Source organism: Aythya fuligula, chromosome 1 (assembly GCF_009819795.1).
Source record: "Aythya fuligula isolate bAytFul2 chromosome 1, bAytFul2.pri, whole genome shotgun sequence".
NCBI lineage: Eukaryota > Metazoa > Chordata > Aves > Anseriformes > Anatidae > Aythya > Aythya fuligula.
The window spans coordinates 116,438,520-116,460,645 of NC_045559.1; the positions used below are offsets into that span (position 1 = coordinate 116,438,520).

Sequence of the window (22,126 nt, forward strand, 5' to 3'; positions counted from 1 at the left end):
AACCACATCTTAATAATGCCTCTCTTCTGTTAGTCCTGTACCTTCCAAAATTCAACAAGTGTCACATCTTTGGCCACGTCCATCCTTTTATATTTTGATCTTTAATTTGCCTGCTGCAGTGATTTGTGGCTATAAGCAAATCAGGTTCACTTGCAGTTAAGGCTCAGCTGTGGAGCTCATGGACAACAGCCTAAGGTTCACTGAAGAGGTGAGTTAGGGTGAGTTATTCCCCTCCATTTTGCTTAGGAATCCCGCCTCCCTTCCCCTCCCCTCCCACCCCCAAACTGCTGGAAATATCCAGAGATTACAAATGCTTCGCGTGCATCATGTGTGTCATAATTTAAGAAGCAGAACTGCTTCACAATAACTACAATTGATAAAATATTAACTTGTGCTTTTTTTTTTTTTAATAAAATGAAACAAAAGCATTCTAAATCATAGCAGCTTATAGATCAAAACTGTCCATAGTTTAGGAGCATAGTGTAATTAAGAAGTATTAAAACTGCAAAATATTAAAGCCCTGCAGCAATTCAAATCCATGACAAAACCTTCATGCAGAGTGAGCAATACTGCCTGATGCTCTACTGATTTGGTCTACCTGTTCATTGGTGAAATATGTTTTTTTTTTATTTTTTTTTCCCTTGGTAATGGTATATCCTCTTTTGCAAAGGGGAAGAAAGGTACAAAGCCCTTTTGATTAGCACGCAATAGCTCTTTCCCTAGTTAGCAATACTCTGTTATAGCACTGAGAAATGAGGACTGTTTGTTTACCATTAGTTGAGGTAAGTTATCTTGCTTTTATTTGGGTTTAAGACTACTGTAAAGGAGTAGCTTTTCAGTTGCAGCATGGTTTGTCAAGATTACAATATTTATGACTGCATAAAATACATAAGTAAAAAATTATGATTTGTAGAGTTTGTTATCAAGAGCTGAGACTTACATCTTTACAGAACTGTAAATACTGGCTTCCTAACTGCTAGCTGATAATTTTGCTGGAAAGAGCATTTGTTATACTTTTCTCGTATCTCTATACCCTTTTGTCCACCTTTTGTATAAACTAGCAAAAAAGTCATTTATAACTAAACTGTTGTAACAGCATTAGACAAGCTGTACTGATTCTTCATTAAAACACCCTTCATTTGAAGCTACAAAGGTAAGAGGCAATCCTTTTTGTTCAAAATAAACTATTAGCATGCTCTGTGCCTTTAACACTTCACATTGATTACAAAAAATTTAACAATGCAATCACTAACATACCCCACTAATGAGAAATTATGAGAAATCGTTTGATGCAGAACCTTCTGCATCAGTCAACTCTGATCGATAAGAAAGCTATCAATTTTGAAATTTAGATTTAATGCATTTTCAAGAAGCTAATGAGAAAGGAGCAACTTAAAATAAATACCATAATTAAAACTGCAAACTGTTACAATGATATATTATAAACTTGTCCTAAATAAACCTAGTGCTTCAAAAATTTACCAGTGAATTTGTATTACAAAGTATGTGAAAATACAATAGAATACCACAAAACAACGTCCTTTTTCTGGGTCAGCAATGACACCAAGGTGATTCAGTCTTAACTTCTTAAACTGTTAATAGAACATATTGTAATATATAAGTTGCAATTTGGTTGAATTCTAGATACCATCCCCACCCGAACTCAAATTCGCCTTTTTCAGTTCTCCTCTGAAACTAGTGCCAAACTTCCTGTCGAACCCGGCATTTTCTCGAAGAGCTTTAAAGTTTAGCCATTACTTATTTTCTACTACTATGTTTTGGCAGCAACTATTTATTGGTCTGTTATTGCAAAAAGTGCAATTTAACAATAAACCAGTCTGAAGGTCATTTTATGTCTTGAGGATACATACCATATATTTCTTTAAAAATAATCATACTTTTGTAAGCAATACTTTACAGTAGACACCTCAAATCTACCATAGATGTAAAACTTAAACCGAGAAAAATTTAGTCTCTAAATCTTTATACACATATTTATATTCGAATTTCTATATATATTATATATATACACAAGCACAAGAGTATATATAAAATATATATAATCAGATTCAAAAAAAGAACAAAAACTGGGCACTGTACATAAAATCTTTTTAAAACTCAAACAATAGAAAAACTTTAAACATTAAACAATTTTAATAAAAGTTTCTGTACAATGCTAAGCAGTTTTATTTACATATAGAAAATGTAATAGGAGTAGTGTTTGAAATTACAGAACTCCTTAAAATTTCAATGGCAGGTAATCTGGAAAAAATAACAGCATTCCATTCACAAATATTTTCAAGCAATAAATATGTATTTATAAATAGTGTAAATTTACATCAAGATTAGAAACAAAAATCACAAATCTGAAGTTTATTCCTTAGTCTATGTGCAACCCATTTATCTTTGTGACTTGGCTGTTAATTGTTTTAAATTTTATTTAGGAACCAAAAGTGTAACCGTCATGGTTTCAAAACAAGACAGAAAAACATAAAAGCAGTAAAAAATTTATATCACCTAACTCTTCACATTAAAAAAAAAAAAAAAAAAAAAAAAAGTTGCCCAAAGAAAGACTTAAAATTTCTAACTACCTTACAAAGAAATGACCAGCTAAGCTAGTACTTTTTCCAAGGGAAATTCTGAAGGGGAAAAAATGGTTGAAACCAACTCATCAGCCCAGAAACAGAGAAATACAAAAGAGGTGGTCTTCAAGTCAGTAGTCTGTATAATGTTGCCAGTTTTGTCAGATATATACAAAACATGGAATTATTTTTTTGAAGTACAGCTGGATGAGCTTTATTTGTTTTGAGTTCTGGAGTAGGAGGCAGTGCTCTCTCCTGTCCAGTTGGTTGACACTCCGCACTTGGAAGGTTGCATAGACACAGCTTTCAGCCAGCAGCCTTACGGGATAGCTACAAAAATCAGTGGTGCAGAACTGGGTCACTTCCTGAATATCAGAAAAGTTTTCATTTAATGTCCATGAAAAAATGTCAAGATGAGGAGGATGGCAATGGAGGAGCCTGAAAAAGAAAACATTAAATTACCTTTTCTACAAGGGTGCAGAACTCAGTCGTTTAACCAAGATCTGTCCAAACGATAGCCATGAGAGTTTGAAGTCAAACACTACTGTTTTTATACATCGAGACTTTATCAAGTGGGTACTGGCACGTTTTCCCAACTAACTCAATAAAATGTATGCTTTTATGACTGCTTCACAGTAGGATTTTGCCTATACTGCAGACTGGGAGGATGTCTGAGTTGATACTATGTGAGCTGCCAGAACAAGTCCTGTTGTGGCAGCAAAGAGCTCCATGTGGGCTTCTTCTATAGGTCTGGCTATGTACTCTAAAACAGGGATTCTCAACCTGTTTACCAGTGGGATGGGCGGGTCATCCATCTGTGGCTATCCAAAAGCTCTGCGGGCTGCATTTTTACCCCCCACCTAAACAGTAACATATAATCCTGAAGTTAGGATATCTGTGGAAGGGGTCTCTGGATTATCTGGCATGGGGACAAAGCTTCTTTTTTAATCCTGAAACTCAAAAACACAGTGCCTTAAGAGTGAAGGAAGTGAGGTGTCTTGTTCCTGCCTGCTTTCAGGAGACGAGGTCTAGAAGACACCTATTTCCCAATATTGCAATTTGTAGCATTACCATAAAAACATTGAACCTCTGATAGAGCTTCTCCTTTCTTCTCTTTTCCTGCCCATCAGTTCTGTCATGATGTGGGAACCCTTTAGAAAGCTGCTCACAGTCCCTAAGGACACTGTCAATTGCACCCTAGTATCTACCTATGAAACACTGACACTAGTTAATTCCTGTATTCACTCCTGATACTTTACCCCAAACACAGAGCCCGTTAGGCTTGTGCCATCTCAGATGATCTTTGTCCTGTGACTTGCCACAGACCTCTACTCTTCTCCCTCCTCCTAGATCTGGGAGATGCTACCTTAAGGCTATGACTCTTCTCAATCAAACTGTAACCCCCTTTAAAAGAAATGATAGCGTGCATCAATTTCACTGCAGAACACTTCTGAATGCCCTTCAGGGCTGCAGGTATAGGCTTTGGTAGGTCAGGGAGCTGCTCACAGGTTGAGAACCCTTGTTCTAGGCACAGTTATATCACCACCATTGCCTATATAATATTATCAACACAGACAACAAAATGCCCTTCCCTGTCTCCCTCCTTTCTCCTTTTCCATCAGAAGCCTTCTTTTCCCATTCCACTCAATTGGATGGTGTATTTGAGAGCAGGTGTTTATTTATTTGCTTTTCTGTAACAGATCATCGCTTCAGAATTGCAGTATTTCACAAACTATAATGACAATGGGTTTCTAAAAGTACGAACTGAAATTCAACCACCTCAGGCTCTGCAGGACCGATGAAGAGAATTAAATTCAGAGGACATGGTCCTGCGCTCTCACCAGCCTCTACTGCCAAACCCTGAGGCATTAGCTCAAAGGTTGCAACTTAATCATGCTAGTGTAACATGAAATAATTGTCTAAACATACATTTTCTGCAGCACCTGGAAATGAATCAAAAGGCACAGCCATTTCTGGGCTGCTGTATTTAACTGAACATGAAATTCTCATAACGCTTTGTCCAATGTTTGTCTGCTTTGACAGGAAGGCAAGGCTTATCGTAAATAAATCCAGCATCGCTTTCACTGTGATTACAAACAAGCCATCTTTGCCTGAAACAATGAAACCTGGGTGAAATGTTAGGACAGTTGTGCTGACACAGTTCAAAGCAGGAGGCTGCCATGTATAGCACGAAGCTATAATGGCAAAGAGGCTTTTTGCTTTAAATTGAAATGCAAAGGAGGCCCCAAGCCAAAGACAGAACTGTTTGAGAGCATCCACTTGCTAAGCAGAAGGACAGTGCTGATTTGGGAGGGGATGGGTGAGGGAGGGGGAGGAAGGGGTCTGAATGCATAGGATGCTCTGCTGCTATACTGACTTCATACCACAACCAATGTATTAGAGATGCTCTTGAACCTGGTGCTAGTTTCTCCAAGCTTCACTGTCCTGATTCTTCCCATCTCCATCTGATCCAGTTATGGTCTTCAGGTGATCTCTATTGGATTTTTAAAGCCACAACTTTATGAATTGTAACATCATACTTTTCCTGAAAACTCAGTGGTTATGTTCTGCAGTAAGTTACTAGACTATTTCACACAAATCTGACTCTGCAGCGTTTTGTTCTGTAAATATCACATACAACCCATACCTCCATTTGAATCAGAAAGTCCACGGTACTCATACAGTGGAGTACCAAGACAGTCTACAACTGCTTTACAAATAATGTATTTATGCGTCCACTTATTAATTTGACTTACTAATGTAAATTGATCATAGACTTGCATCAAGTCCTCCATTTTGTACTGTTCTAGCACCACAAAATTTTCCAGGTTCGTGCTTATCTTTCTTGCACAGTCTTGGCAATGTACAACATAGGTCTTTCGAGAATTGCTCTCACTAGTGACGAAAAGCAGATCAAAGACTTCCACCTATTAAGACAGAAAACAAAGTCAACTGTTACGATTTCGTTTTTAAAAAGTTAAAGCAAATACAGCTTTCATGGTTTAAGATATACACCCTTACCCTGAGCATATAGTGAGAAAAATTACATTTGTTCAGGAAAAGTCCATCTTCCTAAGGGTCATGCACTGAGGTGAAATATTCCAAAACCACTGCTAACATTACACTTTGGATGCGTGCATGAACAGCTCTATAGGAAACTTTTTGGTCAATATTAACAAAGCAGTATTTGCTCTGAATACTGATCACTCAGTATCGTGGGTATTTATAACAATTATATCTAGTTTTCCTTTTTTAAATTTGCCTGCAAAAAAAGTCATGATTTATTCCCCTACTATTCAGTCACACATGCATCCTGCCCAACAGGCTTGGTCAGAAAATAACTTGAAACTGAATTTCAAGGAGTGGGAAACTTTTTTATTTTAAGCTTCATGAGAACTATTGTCCAATACTTTAAAGGAACTAGTAACAGAAAAGTAGAATCAAAAACTTCAATAAAAAGGTATGTCCTGTAAAGAAAATAAGTTTAAATTCTCCCTTTTTGGGGACTGTTGTTGACTTCTGACATGAAGACAGATATACCTTCAAACTGAAGGCTCAGCAGATCAAATTATAGGCAAGGAGGGGTAACAACTTTTTAGAACTAAGAATTGAAATTTGACCTAGTGAATAACAGTCCCTATGTACTGTGGAAAAGACTGAAGTAAAATACAACCTGTATCTAACAAAATAGCTTAATAAACCCTTTGAAGATAGCACTGCATCACACGTATGCTTTGAGCACACAATAGATGCTGCAACTTATAGCAACAACAAAAGATGGGTCAAACTTTAAATAAATGTTACAACAGTACACAAGCCCAACATGCTTTTACTGACCTCACAAATGCTACAGTAATGAGCTGGCTCATCCTTTGCTCGCCCATGCCAGACAATCTCTTTTCCTGCAGCAATCAGAGCTTCCCTCAGTGTCTGACATTGTTTGAGAGTTCTTAACAGGCAATACCTGCAAGCAAAAATCGGGATCAGAGGGAGGACTACATTGGCATTCAGTTGCACATTCAGCTTAGCGTTCCATTTTATTCAAACAGACTACATTTCATCTCAGACCCCATACCTGGAGTTTCTTCTTCCTCAGGGATTTCAGGAAACACCTGGCTAATAAGAATCCCTGGACACATAACTTAGGCAGAAGTTAGGCCACATGATTATGGACCTCTTAGTAAATGCATTTCATTTCTGTAATGGCTCTTTCCCTGCAACAGTATGTATCTTTCATTTTTGACTGGAATGAATGGACGTTTTAAAACATAATAAAATACTGTGGTCTTAAAAATGCATGCAACTTATTTTGAATTATAAATGTATCAGCAAAAAGTTAGTCTGAACTACCAACCTGACATTTGCGTAAATAATTATAAGCCTACCCAAACAGCTTGCAAAACTTAACGTCCTAAAAACTCAATTACTTCATGAACAGTACCAAATTTTCAGTTATTCTAAGTCTGGAAATCTAGGTTCTGACATGAATCACTCTACACACAGTATGAAAAAAATCTACCAACAACCATCATCATCCATGTAAAAGAGACAGGAATGGACAGGTTGGTATTAGAAAAGGAAGTTCCTTCAAGGAAAGAAAAAATTAAAATGTACAAAAATTAATTTTAAATACATCTTATGAATGAAGAACTGGCCAAATTAAAACCAACAATTCTCTGCCATTCTTCTGCTAAGGATCAAGAGAGACAGAGAGAGAGGGAGGGAGAGAGAAAGTACAGAAGAGAACTGTATACAGAAAATGTAACTTGTTTTCTAGCATTGTATGAGCAGCATACATTCACTGAAAAACAAGCTGGCAAAATAGGTCACCAGATTTCTAAATTACAATGTTATTTACAGTAATTTTTAGCTCTCAGCTATCTTATTTATTTGAGCCACTGCCTTTGCAGCCTTTAATTTTCTCCTCCACAGGGTGGTTACATTACATGCTCATTAGATGCAGAAGGAAGATTGGAAAATGTAAGGGGAAGAATAAACATTGGACAGAAAACAAAGTGCTCGAGAGTTCTATCAAAATGTTTTCAACTTGATCCTTCTCCCATTCTAAAGCCTTCAACATGTAATATCTATGTTCTGTATTTCTTCAAATGTTTCTTTCATGTGTTTCCAAGTAGTTAATAGAATTTTAGGCTTACTTTCAGATACTTTCCTCTCAATGTTTTACACTCAGATTGTTCACCTTCACTAAAAACAAGTCTTTAGCTTCATTTATACCCTTATTGTAGGAAAAATGCACAATTAAAAGCTTGTTTTTACGTTAAACTTATTTACATATACCAATTTTCAAGGAAATTAACAGTTCACTTAGCTGTAACTCCTTCAGCACTTTTCAAGTTTGATGTTAATGGCACTCATGATGGTAAGGCCAACCATATGTGATAGATCATGCATTAACTCACTTGAATGTTAGACTAAGGTAGAAATGCTTCTGACAAGTTCAGTATCTTTGGTATAGCATTCTTTTATGCAATACAGCTCAATCTGAAATAATCTTAAAAGCTACCGTTTTCTTGTGCTGTCATCTGGAACAGTCTTTGGGTATGTCAAAGAGCAACTAGAAGCACATCTACCCACTTGCAGCCATTGTTCTCCATTCGTGACTCCCAAGGAGTTTTCAAAGTGTTATTTTCAAAGAGCTTTCTAGTGTTACGGTTGCGAAGAAAGAATCGCTCAAAATGTAATGCACAAATAACACCACTGCAACGTTTGCCAAAATTGCAACCAAAGCCAAAAACAATAGCTAGGAGGTGAATTACTCCTCCTTGGCTGAAATTCAGATCTGAGTAAAGGCACTTGAAAATGTAGATGTTAACTATTTCATGCTGTCAAAGAATGGGAGAAAGCACACAAAGTATCACTTTGAAAATCCATACCATAATTTCCTAAAGTAGGAGAAGCCTAAAGAAAGCAAAAACGGTGCATAATGGAGTCACGGTGTGCAAGTGGGATAGGCTTTTAGTATTGTAGGCTTGCTTTATTCTGCCACACCTGGACCATTTCTCTCATACTCTTAATAGGTATGGCATAAAGAGTATGAGTAAATCGCGTCCAGTCAAATTCAAATATTTAAGAGAAGATTTTGAAAGTGTGCTGAGAAGCCTGTTCTAATATTTAGATAACCGGTAAAGCTTCTGATGTGTGGAGACCATTGCAAAACTGACCTCTTTGTATCTTCCAGCTATTTGGCTTCCCTACCGACACTGAAATGTGATCTGGCTTTATGATTCTGTGCAAAATCATTTCTCCCATGTTCTGGTCTTTTACATTTATAAAACTATTCTTGTAAAAGAACTTAGTATTTCAGTTACTTTGAAATTATTTTTTATGCCTTTATGCTATGTTCCCACTCTCTCTAAAGTTTTTCTCTTCCTCAGAGGCATTTGGAAGTCCTTCTGTATTTCCATTTAAGTTTTGCTGTTAATTTTTCTTTTTTTGAGGGTTGTGCTCTCTCAGTCAAGTTTAAATCATTTTATCTGTCTGCATTCCCACCCAGGATTTTACTGTTAACATAAAATTTTTAGAAAACATCTCATGAGAAAGTTTCAGATTTTGCTCTGTGTCTTTTATCTATAGCAAGGCAGCACTAAAATGTACATTACCTAAAAACACAAGGAGACTACAAATTCCTTCGAAAAGCAAAGAGCTTTTTTTTGATTCTTTTTCCTACTGCTATTCTATTTCTTTTCATCATTAATCTAATTCCGAATACTTATATATATTCTTCTCAGATAACCTAGTGAGACACACTTGTATTTATCTTTCAAATTGGAATTACAAACTACTTTTTATCATTTTCCAAAAGCTGTTCTTTTGTGATATTCTGATACCTAAGAAGCCCCAGAGACAGAAGTCAAGCTATCTAAATGCCTGTGATATCTTCAATGTCATCATTTGAGATATATGGACCTCCACTTTGGTAGAAAAGATGACAGCCATGTCACTGATACATTTTTTTTTTTTTTCCTGATGACAAATGAACAGTTAGCTTGAAATTGAATCAGCTGTATCAGGAACCACTATTCCTTAGATGTTTTTATACACATACATTGACACAAATATAAACACACAAAAGCCTATATTTTGTATATAGTAAAATCTAGGCTGCAAATGATGATAGCTACTTGCCAGCTGGTACTATTCTCCTCCATACAAGCATTTCCAGGAAAAATTATGCAATTGCTTTCCTATCGTATGGGGATTTGTGACAGTTCCTGCATTTCCACTGTCTATATAAGGCCACAGTCTAGTGTATTAGACTGTGTGTGCTGGTGACACCCATTTCTAGTTACAGCTATATCGTAAGTAGGGCAGCGACCACAGTGAAGAGTTATCTGAGGTTACTGTTCCTAGATGTAACACACTAGAGCTCATCATTGGGTCTTCTTCCCCTCCTTTGCATGCAAAGCATGAAACTTAGGATTTGGTTGACAACTTAGATGGAGAGCTTAATCTAAGTAAACCAGAAATGGTGTCAGTAGCATGGAAATACCAAGTGTACCTAAGACCAAAGTTTCAATCAGCTCTCAGCAACCTTATTTGTAAAGTACATACAAAATGTAGGTACCTCGCTACAAAAATCTCAGCTGCTACCAAATAAAGACAGTAGGAAACATCCATTTTGTTCCCTGTATTTCTTCACAACATTTTAAGATCTTCTCTTGGAGAAAGATGCCTAGCTTAGTAATGCTTTTCTCCTTTTAAACCTAAACCATGGCCAAAAAAATCCCACCACCCTTGTGCGAATGCAAAATACAGTTCCCAAATTATTGTAAAATCTTATTTTGCCAAAATCCTTCTAGAGTTCTTCTGACATTTACAATACTTGCTGGGCTTGGGAAGATAAATAACCTTTGAAATAAGTTTTTGTTTGTTTGTTTGTTTTTTAAATGGACTTCTTGGTTTCCTCCTTCCCAACACTTACTCCTTTCCCATTTCTCAATTCTAACAGTAGACTACTCAATTTCTCTTCTCCCTTTTTAACAGCTAGCATCCTGACTACGATTGCTCATAACTTAGGGGCAAGACTGTCAAACATTCAACAAAGATTTTCTTCAATCTAGATATTCGTTGATATGTTTAAAAAAAAAGTATTCATATTTAAGTGCCATTCCAAAACCTAGTTATGCAGTTACTACAAACCTGTCTTCAGCCTGCAACACTCTTGTGCCTTATAGTTACCATTTTACTTGTCAAATGATAGAAGGATTCAATGCCTGTTGATCCAGTATGCTGAAAAGACTAAGTGCCTAAGCCAGAAGTTCTTCTGGTTGGTTGAAGAAAAACAGAGAGCTGTAACCATAGGATTCTCATGATGAATCATTCATTTTGGAATTTATTCCTCCACTTTCTTTGGGACAAGCCTATGATATATGCTGAAATGTCCATTTATTCCTCACCCTGGATTTAATGACTTATATTTGCTTGAAGTAGCACTCCTAAAAGCATTACTAAAGATGCTCTGAGTCAGGAATATTTCTGCATTTTGGAGTAAGTGTATGAGAAATGTGCCTATACTCAAGTATCATTTTACAGATCAGTTCGTTGTTCAGAAGAGCGAGCTAAGGGAAGGAGGCTTCCAGTTCCTACTTGGCCTTATTTAAAAATTTATATTGGATTTCCAAATGACAGTGTGTGAGCCTTAACTAAAGAGAGGTTCTAGAAATGTAAAATTAAATTTAACTTTGCTGTAAAAATAAGTAATGATTCTAATATTTCGAATGATGACCCAAATTTGTTATTTCTTATGGTATATACTCTGAACAAGTTTTGTTGTCTAAGTCAACTGCTTCTGTAAACTGCCGTATTGGAGTCTATTGCATATTTAACAACAGAGGTTAATTAGATCATTCTCAAGCTATGTCACAGTATCATCAAATATAATGTATTACAATCAATATCTAAAAATGGGTTCTTTAAAAAAAAGACTGTGAAATCATTTTGGCTTGATTCTCAGGAACAGAAGTCTTATAGAGGGCTATTTACAGATTAACTCTTGTTTTATGGTTGAAGAGGAAATGGATATAGGAAATGTTAAAAGAAAACTTACTTTATCATTTCAAAAAGCTTTGGATCTGAGACCTTGATATTTCGAGCCATATTCCATGAAAGATGAACCATGGGTACTATGGACTTTACGCTCTGAAGTTTATTCCACTCGTACCGTTCCACTGCCAATTTGTACTGACAGGCTATAGAAAATCACAGAAGTAATTAGTCAAGTTAACAAGTAAGTACCAACTGAATCCAAAATAATTTGATTATATTTAAAATCTAGGCTTTTAAGGGTGAGATTAAACAGCCTATTCGCTGCAAATTTAAATTAAAAAAAAAATAACAATCTCTAAAACGTTTATTTATTGTATTTCAGACGCTGAAAGAACATAATACCATAGCAGCAACAACCACCTGTGAAAACAAGAATTTACAAGTGTTCGATTTCTATGCTGAACAAAGAACACCAATTCAAAAAGGGTTACTTGACTTTTGCAATGTCTGCATATTCTTTATCATTTTACAGTGCTACAGCATATAATTTGAAAAGGAAGACTGCACCTTGAGAGGTTTGTGCAGTGAGTCAGACTTTTTCATTAAGCAGCCTACTCACCCCACACTTTTTAAAAAAATGTTTTGCAAAACTTACTGTGGCTGAACATGTGATATCTGTATCAATTAATCATATAATCCTGGAGACACCCTATTTATTGCACCATAATGAAATAAAGATACAACTTAAACTATTCAAGAAAACAGTGTGGTTTTTTTTTGTTGTTGTTTCTTTGTTTTTGTTTTTTTTTTTGACATTCTGTCCAAATTCCTAACAGAATCTCCTTATTTTTGCTGTGAACTTTTTCCCATCTTCACATCTAAAAATCTTCCTAAACCATGGTTCAAAAATAAAGGCTTCCAGAGCAGTAGGCCTGACAAATCTTACATTCCTTCATTTAAATATATTTTTAATCAACTGTTTGTGTTTACTGATGCTTTCACTAAGGACCTGTTAGGTATCTCTTGTCCTGAAAAAATGAGATTAGACAAGTCCTCAATTCATAAGTAAGCTGCAGCACAGTCTTTTGGGTGGAACAGGTTTGGGGAGAGAAAGGTAAGAAAACAGCCTACAAAACAGAGTGTATGAGTTCATCTCAACACTTTGTCCTGCTAGTGTTTGCTGTGCAATTGTAATTTCTAGAAGTCCATTAGATAGAGGAGTGCAATAACTGCATTCTTGCTGCTTTCACTTCCTCTTACCAATGAAATTATTTAATGCTTCAAGACACCAAAATGTTTAAAAAAAAACATTTTTTTTAATCTAGCAAACTTGTTAAATTATTAAGAAATGGCAGGTTCCACAGCTTACATAGAATAGTATGACCTTACTTCAGCACACACACTATTCAACCATACCTGTAAGAGGGCCAACGTTCCAAGCGATGTTGTTGCACCAACCGATAGCCTGAACCCAGTGAACAGTGCCAGCATTTATCCACACCAAATCCCCTGGTCTTTGAATAAACCTATAAACTGGGACATTGGCTTCATACAAATCCTCCAAGTTTGGCCACCAAGACCCCATTAGGAAATTCATATTGTTCCTGAAACAAGAGAAGAAAACAATTTTCAGCATTTATCAGCATATGTTTTAGTAGCCAATACCACAATAAAATTACCTGTAAAAAGTAATCACCATCATAAATGCTATCTGCAACTAATCACCGACCCAGTAGGACTAGACAAATGGAAAGTTTCATCTATAAAATTTCAGATCCTAATTCCACGTCTTACATCCTGCCATATATTGAAATGTTTAACCTTCTGCTCATGTGAAGTCAGTTCCTGGCTTCCAGTTAAGTTCTATTTTCCTTTAAATTTCCCAGTATTAATAATGCTGAGGAAGAGAAATTCTTGGTTAGACCTAGCGTGACATCGGTGCAGCATGTTGTTTTCTTTTTAACCAGAGCAACTAATTTGATATACACATCTTACGAATGCTTTCTGTTTCAAGCAACGTTAAACATGTACTCGTGCCGTCACTGCAAGCATGCACACAAGAATGACCTGTTGGTACTACCTCAACTGCTAGGCACAGGTCTATGATATGTTCAGACAGGAAATACTATACCCGTCCTGAGAAGCAGGACAAAAAGGCCTCCATATGAATTTCCCAACAATGAAATCTTATCTTCTAGTATGGTTATGCAAAATACATACTTCTCTCCCTTTCTCATCTCAATTTTAGACGATTTTTCTATTGCACATTGGCAATTCAGTTTTCAATGACCATTCAGTGCCTCTATCAGGCACTCTGGACTGTTTAAGAGGTTACCAAGGTCTTAGATTCTCTGTCACGCTTAGAAGGGCACTGCCATAAGGGCAACAAGCATACTGCCACCAGAGACATTGCAATTGCATCAGTGGAATTACAGTTCTGAGGCGGGTAATCTTTGTAAAGGTGGATGACATAAGAACAGTTGTCAGTGTACAGGCAGAAAATATACAGACACTGAGAAGAATTTGCAGAGCTTTGGAGAAGTTCTGAAGAAATGTCAACAGTTTAGGTCAGCTAATTTTGCAAGATGAGAAAAAAAAAATCTCCCTTAAGATCAAACGAACATGGCATGATGAGGGGACACACCTGCTTCTCCTCTTTTTTTCTTTCTCCTTCTCCTTAAGCACGCACTCTACACAAAGCACGACATACAAGCTCTAATTCTGGAGCAAGTCCAGTATTACCCAACGCTCAGTATACCTCAACTTTTTAAAGCAAGTTACAAACTCGTAAGTGTATGTCAAGCATGCCATGACGCCTTCTAGAATCTGGGTAAACTAAGCTCTGCCATTAGAAGCTGCAAGAAACTGTGCCAAATAGCATGGCCGGGTACTTGCTGGAGTACAACATGTACATTAATCATAATCAAGACTAACAGCATGCATCACCAGGAAAATGCTTCACTCCATCACTCCTAAAAACAAACAAACAAACAAAACAACAAACAAAAAAACACCAAAACAAAAACCCAGCTCCCTGACCCCCCAATTCTTTTCCGTTACCCTACTACAACAGCCCTAAAAGCCATTATGAAAGCATCACCATTTGGTAAGAGTAGGGGTTAGCTTTAAGATGCGTAATAAAATGGCCAGACAAACAGCAAGGACTGAGACAGATTATCTGATGTGTCAACATTATTTTTTGAGACAAAAACTATCACAGGGCACCTAAGGTAAACCATGTTTCTGTACGTTGCACAAATGCTCTATTTTGACATTCTAGATTTTGCATTTTGAGTTGTTTTTAAGACTTTTCAAACTACATGGAAAACCCGTAAAATACCCACTTTTAACACCCCCAGTGAGTACTTTCCCCCTTCCCACTAGGTCTGATAAAGGAACAGAGAACTCAATAAAAATAGAAAACAGCATGCCCAGCTTACTTTTCACAGAAGTCATTCATGACACCCCAATAGCTTTCAGGGACAACAAACCACTCACAGTCACCTGGACCAATATTTATATTTACTGAACAGAAGTTGTTATTTTCTTGATGACCTGAAATTTAGAGAAAAATAAATACACGTTATCTAAGGCTGAGCTACCAAAATAACACCATGAAAATGCAAAGTTAGTTACAGTTACTAAAAACAAAACAAAACAAAAAAAACAGTTAAAAAAACAGTTTTTCAATTTTTATATATTTTTATATATATATATATATATACACACACTTATATAAACAGTTTAAAAACAGTTTAAGTTTTTATGTATTTTTATGTGATACCTGTTGCACTGTTTAGGGGCTTCACAGTATTACGAAATGTAATTAAGTTGCCAATGACAAAAGAATTCTGCTTTTGTTAGTTTGTGGAAAATGCAAAATTGGAATTACCAATCTTATGAAACTGGCCAACACATAAGCAGTTCCCCTTTAGTAAAAATAAATGCTTCAAGATGCTAAAACCTGGATTTTGTGTTTTGTGACAGCTCGTGACAGTCAGAAGCAAAACTCCATGACTTCAGGCACTGAATAGACAAGTGGCAACAAAATCTGTCCCAAAGAGCTTTCAGAATCAATGTAGAAACACCAGAATTTTATCTTCTTTTGACAGCTGGAAAACTGAACCATAATCCCTAATAGAATTATCTAAAGAAGTACTTCAGCCCAAAGAGATTCTGAAATTTAGTCCAGATCCCACAAGTCTCAGTCCAGTGCCTGTACTGGTTTTGGCTGGGACTGAGTTAATTTTGGCTAAGCATCTGCCTGCCAATGGGAAGTAGTGAATGAATTCCTTATTTTGCTTTGCTTGTGTGCGCAGCTTTTGCTTGACCTATTAAACTGTCTTTACCTCAGCCCAAGAGTTTTCTCACTTTTACCTTTGTGATTCACTTCCCCATCCAACTGGGAGGGGTGGGAGTGACAGGATGTGTGGTGCTTCGTGGGGGTTAACCCACAACAGTGCCCCACCACAACACTATTCATTACAGGGTCTTATTCTCAAGGCAGACGAGAATTTAAAAAGTACAACCACCAAGCACTGCAGAAATCCACAAACTTCCACGACATGGAAATGTAGTGCTTTGCACATGCAGAACTAAGTTAAATGAGAAATTAAAAAATTCTGAATGCGTGCTATTTTATCTTGTTCAAACCTGCTAGAAAATAAGAAAAATTTGCAGTGCAGTTAACACCACAGCAGTAGAACCTGTTGTTTTTTTTTGTTTGTTTGTTTGTTTGTTTTTGTTTGTTTGTTTCTGTTGCTGTTTTTCCATGCAAAGATTATACTCACCTGGTGTTCTGCTTCCTGGGACCTTCATGTACAACTGCACTGTGTTCATGCCCAGGATGGTATGACCAACATGGCTTAGAAGATTTCCTGCTGATACCACACGTACAAAAGCAGGAAGTTTTGTCAGTTCATGGAGTTGCAACTTCCACCTGCAGCAAAATAGCAAATTGACAAACTGTGAATCCCTAAAACTCTTCTAAGAGTTTGGGAAAGACAAATATTTTTAAAAAATTATTAGTGTCATAGATGAAGGAGAAGACAACCTTCTACTGTGTAACTTACCATCTTTAAAGAAGGAAGTTTACAGAATGCAATAACCTTACTTGATAGCTACAGAAATTTAGATGGCAATTTTTATTTAACTGTGAACTAGAAGACCTGGTGACCTAACTGAATCTTGTAGTTATGCAATCAGTTGCTATACCGCTGGAAAACCCTGCTTGCAATTTACACCTTGGTGTGTATCTTTTCCAAGCAAACACACAAGTTTGCTCTCCCCACACTCTAACCCAGTCAGGAACTGTTTTTGACATACTTCCAAGATCCAAATGATAATGACGACATGGCATTTGCTAGGAAGACTGAACACACCTTAACTTGCAAACACTATTACTGTGACGAAGAATAAAGTTAACTGTATGCACATGCTATGGAACTGAGTATTTGTATTATTGAAAACAGATCTTCAACCACAAAAATCTCCTAACTTAAGTGTGGAGCTCAGTAATGTCACCCAGGTATCTGTGTTACTCTCTTGATTCCAAAATATTTCCAAACGTAATCACACATATGACAGGTTAGTTGAGGGGGAAAAATTTTTTGTAGCAAAAGCTGAGACTGCAGATCAGATGATCTGGCATCTGTCTGTGATCCTTCAAGAACTATTTGAAGTATCAAAACCAATTCTTATGAGCCTCAGGTTAGTCGTGCTTAGATTAAAGTCTCTCTCACCCAAAGCACTGCTCTCAGGGATAGTTTATTGGCAACAATTTAGTTCCTACAGATGGAATTTTCCTTAGAAAAAAAACAATCAATATTTAAAATTTCATAACAATCTCTAAACACGCATCTGTATACACAATGATATTCCACAGAAGACGCCACAAAAGACCTATCAGCATCTTAAGCAGGCCTTATTCCTCAGTTTCCGACACTATAACATTTTCTCCTGCTATAATTACTGAAGTACATCAGAATTTTTCTACTGCAGCTGGCGGGACTGACAGCCTATATGTAATAGTATATGTTTCCATACATTTCCAAGTAGAGATTGAAAAAAAAAAAAAAAAAAAAAAGAAAGGACTTTCAGGGTATTTCTGATACATTCTCAAGTTTTTCTGTGCTACTTTCCTCCACGTCTTGGCTTCACAAAGGTATCTCTAGTCTAAAGAATACTCTGTGTTTCCACCCCTCCCCTTTGTGTGTGTGTGTATGTGTTTAATTCTGGGTGAGTATCATGGCTTATCTACATGCATTCATCAGTCTGTTTTTTGCTACCTATACTGAACTCTGTTCCTGGGTAGTGAAGCAAGAGCTAACAGAAAATGGAAACAAGAAGAATGAGCGTTGGAACAAAAGGGGATGGAGGAGAAGGGAGGAAAACAATTTAAAACATCAGAATGAAACAAGGGAATGTATTAGAAGGATTGCTAGAAAGAACAGTGACTGATGGATGCTTAAAGTTGCTTACTGAAAAAATAAAGATCCTGGAAAGAAAAGTTTGAAAAAAGATTTTAAGGCAAGACAGATTCATAACAACTTTTTAATACTAAAGGTAACAGTTTAATTGCAGTAATGGGGCTTCCAACTGGAATTGGGTTTATCAACAAACCAACTGACCTCTGAGAAGAATGCATTAGTTTTCCAGGAGTATCACACTGTAGAATACCACTGTGAGCAAAAGAAACTGCAATCAGACTTACTTTTTGTCATCTGACAGGTCAATGTTGGTCCCAAACTTGATTGTTTTAAAAGGTCCTCTTCTCCTCCTCCCAGAGCTGTAAATACAAAAAATGTAACAGATGAATGTGAAAGTGAGAACAGTGTTTAAAATAAAAATAAAAATAAAATAAAAAAAAAAAAAAACAGCACATAAAACCAGCTATAGAATTATCATATTAATACCACACTTACTTATCTGAAGATGTGGATTCATTATCTGAGTGGTCCTTGTGGTGACTCTTTTTCTCATTTTCCTCCTATAAAATACAATTGTGAAAATGTTTAATAATTTAAATAAATGATAACATTTAAATAACTTAAATATAAAATAAGTGTATATATAAAATATAGGCATATAAAGGTATGAAGTGATAGCCTGCTAACAGACTTAAGTACATTTGTTTCAAGATGGTCGTACAACCTTTAAAATATCTGTATTTGGAATTTTATATGAGCATTACTGTTAAAATAAAATATACAAAAAACAGTTATAAGTCAAAAGACATTGAAAAAAAATCTTCATGACTAAAAATTCAGTCAAGTTCAGGCCAGGAAACAAGATGTCTCTACAATGTAAATATTTCTGTTAGCCTATATTAGAGTGGCAAATTAATGTGTTGGTTTGCTTCATTATGCAGGTGAAAAGGAACCCAATCTAAATGAATACTGCTAACTTTTTTAGACAAGAACATTTATCTACCTTCAAAATCAAGCAGGTCTCCTGACGTGAAACTAGGATGACTAATATTTATAAAATTCATTTTATAATATCCATTATACAAAGTCTTTTGAATTTTTAATAGCCATCTGCTATTTTAGCACTGCAGTATTAGGACCATGACTACTGGAAAAAGTCTAACTAATATTAAATGATGTAATTTTATCTTTTTAGCAGAGAGGGCTCAAAATCCTATTCTAAAACCTTCTTTTTTCACAACTAGATGGACAAAGAAGGTGAAAGAGTAAGATGAAAAGTAGGAAAGAACTGCCTGGATGCTATCCAAAGATCTTTGTCTCTGAATGGGACTGTTGTTAAGTCTCAAAGTGCCCTATGTACCTGAGAAAGTCTTATTCATCCTTTGAATGAAGGACAAAGAGAAACAAAAAGGAACCTAGTGATGATGGATTTATGAAATCCTGAAAGACATGTTAGAAAAGCAATGTAATAGTTGTTAGAGGGAAAAAAAAAAAGGTCACTTAAGGCAAGCCAACATGATTGTGTCAGTAGAAAGAAGAAACATGGCTTTCATTTGAACACTACAAAAGTCACCTAAGGACAGGACAAAGCAGTGTTAGGCAGAAGAAGCACATGCACTTAGAACAACGTCGTTTTGATTTCCAAAGGAAAAATGAAAAATTGTCATTATGAAAATTATTTTACATGCTACATTTTTACTCCCAATTTCTAGCAGAAAAAATAAACAACCACCACCACAACACCAGAAAATACTGCAGTCGCTTCTTGGTGCCAAATCAAAGCTGAGACTTTCCCGCTGACAAGCTCGTACATAACCAATCACATACTTTATTAAACGTGCTTTTCTGTAACATTATACATATGTCATGTTCTCCAGCCCCTCTGAACTGATGCTCAAGAATACAACGCTGGTGCAAATCTTCACAGAAAATCCCATTCAAGTCCCAAGGTAGGCCAATCTACACACTCTTAATGATTTCAGTGCTCCCCACATCCCAGTAGTATTCCTTTGCCTTTTCCTCATCCTATACCAATCTCACTCAAATCATAACTACCTTGCCTTTTCTTTTCTTCAACCACAGATTCATTTCTTTGCTTTAAATCCTTTCCTCTAACGCATGAAATTTGAACTGAGAATTTCTCTTTTTCCCTTTATGAAACCATTGTTGTTTTAGCATAACAGCAGTGAAAACTGCAACCAACAACTGATTCCCTGTGTTTTCCCAATTATCTAATCAACAGCTGGTCAATAATACCTTTTCTTTTGTTTCACCTTACCCTAATCTTTTCACAACGCTCAATAACATATGCCTTAGATGAATGCCCACAGCTAATTACAAGGATGCACTCACTACTTCAACAAAAAATATTGAAAATTAGTATCAATAAAGTATAATGTATGTCAACTTCTATACTAAACAGAAAATGTTATGTTTGGAGCCCAGCTGTAACAAATACGCAAAGCAGACACTCTGAGGGGGGGAAATGTTAATACAGTATTTTAAACCATTTTGCTGAAAGAGAAGTATGAGCATAGATTAATTAAGCATGCTATGAAGAAGTAAGAAATATCATTTCAAAGCATGTGTGAAATTAGAAGCAATGCAAATAAGAAAACTGTCTGAAGTTCTATGTGTTTTAATATGCATTTTGACATCACTATACAAAAGCTTAAAGGTAACAAGCTTTTAAAATATGTAACAGCCAGGAGCTTTACATTAAGAAAATTAAGTCTACATTAAGAACCTGGGGGGAACAAATACCCTGAATACCGTTTGACTCTCTATTCAGAATGGAATTTGTAAAATTATTTGTGCCCTTCATGCTGACGGGAATGCCTCTGTTTCCTTAGAACTAGTGCATTTTTTCCCAATAGCCATTACTAATACAATTTGGTTCCAGAGTTAGTACACAGTTTTTAAATTCTAACTTGAACAATGGACTCACCCTTAAAGACTCCTGGAACGAAGAGGCCTGGTACTGTGCATATTTAGCAATTGTTGTATGAGATCTACTGCTTTCACAACGCCATATTTTCTTTGTTCCAGTGGGGTCCCAGTTTTCATCTGCTGGCTGCAGTAGTTGTGTCCTCACTTCTACTATGTGTTCATTATTTGCTTCTACCAATGTCTTAGTAGAGAAGAGTCCTAAATCTAATAAATAATAGAATTCACAAATGATAGTTAAAATATTACAAAAGTTCCAAGAATATAAGATATTAATACATAACATTATCTAAAGGATTAATCTAAAACATATATTTTCCCTCAGCCTTCAGAATACAGCCCCCCTATATCTTAAAAATTACACTTCTGATAATGCTCAAAAAGCTTTTCTGCACAACAAGAACTTGGCAGCTACTATAGTATGAGCTATATTCCAGCATCTGTAAGATGTATATTCCAAGAAAAATCTATAAACATGGATAAATCTATTACCAATGAAGTATTTTTCAGACAACTAGAGCTCTATGAATGTACTTCCATTATGTAACCCACTTCCTACTAGCAATGACAGTTTTTCAAGCTACAAAGTTCAAAATATTGTACACAGTGAGATCACTAAATCTAAGCACAAAGACACCTAGCCATAGCTTCCATAAGAAAAAAAGACCATCTGTAAGCCCCCAAGCCCACAGCTCAGTTCCTCTCCATGATCAACAAAATCTGCTGGATTTTTTTTTTCAGAGATGATCTAGGTTAGAAACAGTATTGAGCTAAGTGACAACACATCGCCCTAATTAATTGAAATACAAAAGTAATATAGCATTATAAACAAATCCACTTTTAAGACCTGAGAAACTTTAAACTTTTTGTTTAAATACATACATTTTTCAAAGAAAAAGAAACCAAAGTAAAGTTACCTAATTTAAGCGCTCCAGCAAGGCCACGTATTACAGTAACAGGGTTGTTTGGATTTGTACAAAATTGATGTAAAGGTGGAAAGAAAGCATCTCGTTTATTTTCCAACTGTAAAATCATAATGGAATATTAGATGTCAGACGAATTTAGACTCCTTGTTTGTAAAATAAGGAAGAGTAATAAAAAATGAGAAACAACAAAAAGATGGGAATTTTAACCATTTCCCGGCACTGAGGGGATTGAACAGCA

The 22,126-nt window shown here is 36.0% G+C and overlaps 1 protein-coding gene across 11 annotated transcripts in view; it reads right to left on the reverse strand.

Moving 5' to 3' along the window:
- Positions 1-2,563: 2,563 nt before the first annotated feature.
- Positions 2,564-22,126, reverse strand: part of KDM6A (lysine demethylase 6A) — a 149,964-nt gene continuing 130,401 nt past the window's right edge. For 6 of the 11 annotated variants that reach the window (XM_032185941.1, XM_032185913.1, XM_032185917.1 and 3 more), the window contains 10 exons: positions 21,880-21,985; positions 20,964-21,169; positions 18,512-18,576; positions 18,301-18,375; positions 16,379-16,527; positions 15,029-15,143; positions 13,005-13,192; positions 11,650-11,791; positions 6,420-6,546; positions 2,564-5,509 (listed from right to left, as the gene is read on the reverse strand). In XM_032185941.1, coding sequence (XP_032041832.1) covers positions 5,213-5,509; positions 6,420-6,546; positions 11,650-11,791; positions 13,005-13,192; positions 15,029-15,143; positions 16,379-16,527; positions 18,301-18,375; positions 18,512-18,576; positions 20,964-21,169; positions 21,880-21,985 — 1,470 coding nt within the window. In that variant the 3' untranslated portion in view covers positions 2,564-5,212. The remainder of the gene's footprint in view (positions 5,510-6,419; positions 6,547-11,649; positions 11,792-13,004; positions 13,193-15,028; positions 15,144-16,378; positions 16,528-18,300; positions 18,376-18,511; positions 18,577-20,963; positions 21,170-21,879; positions 21,986-22,126) is intronic. The other 5 variants (XM_032185949.1, XM_032185921.1, XM_032185916.1 and 2 more) reach the window with 3 other exon arrangements.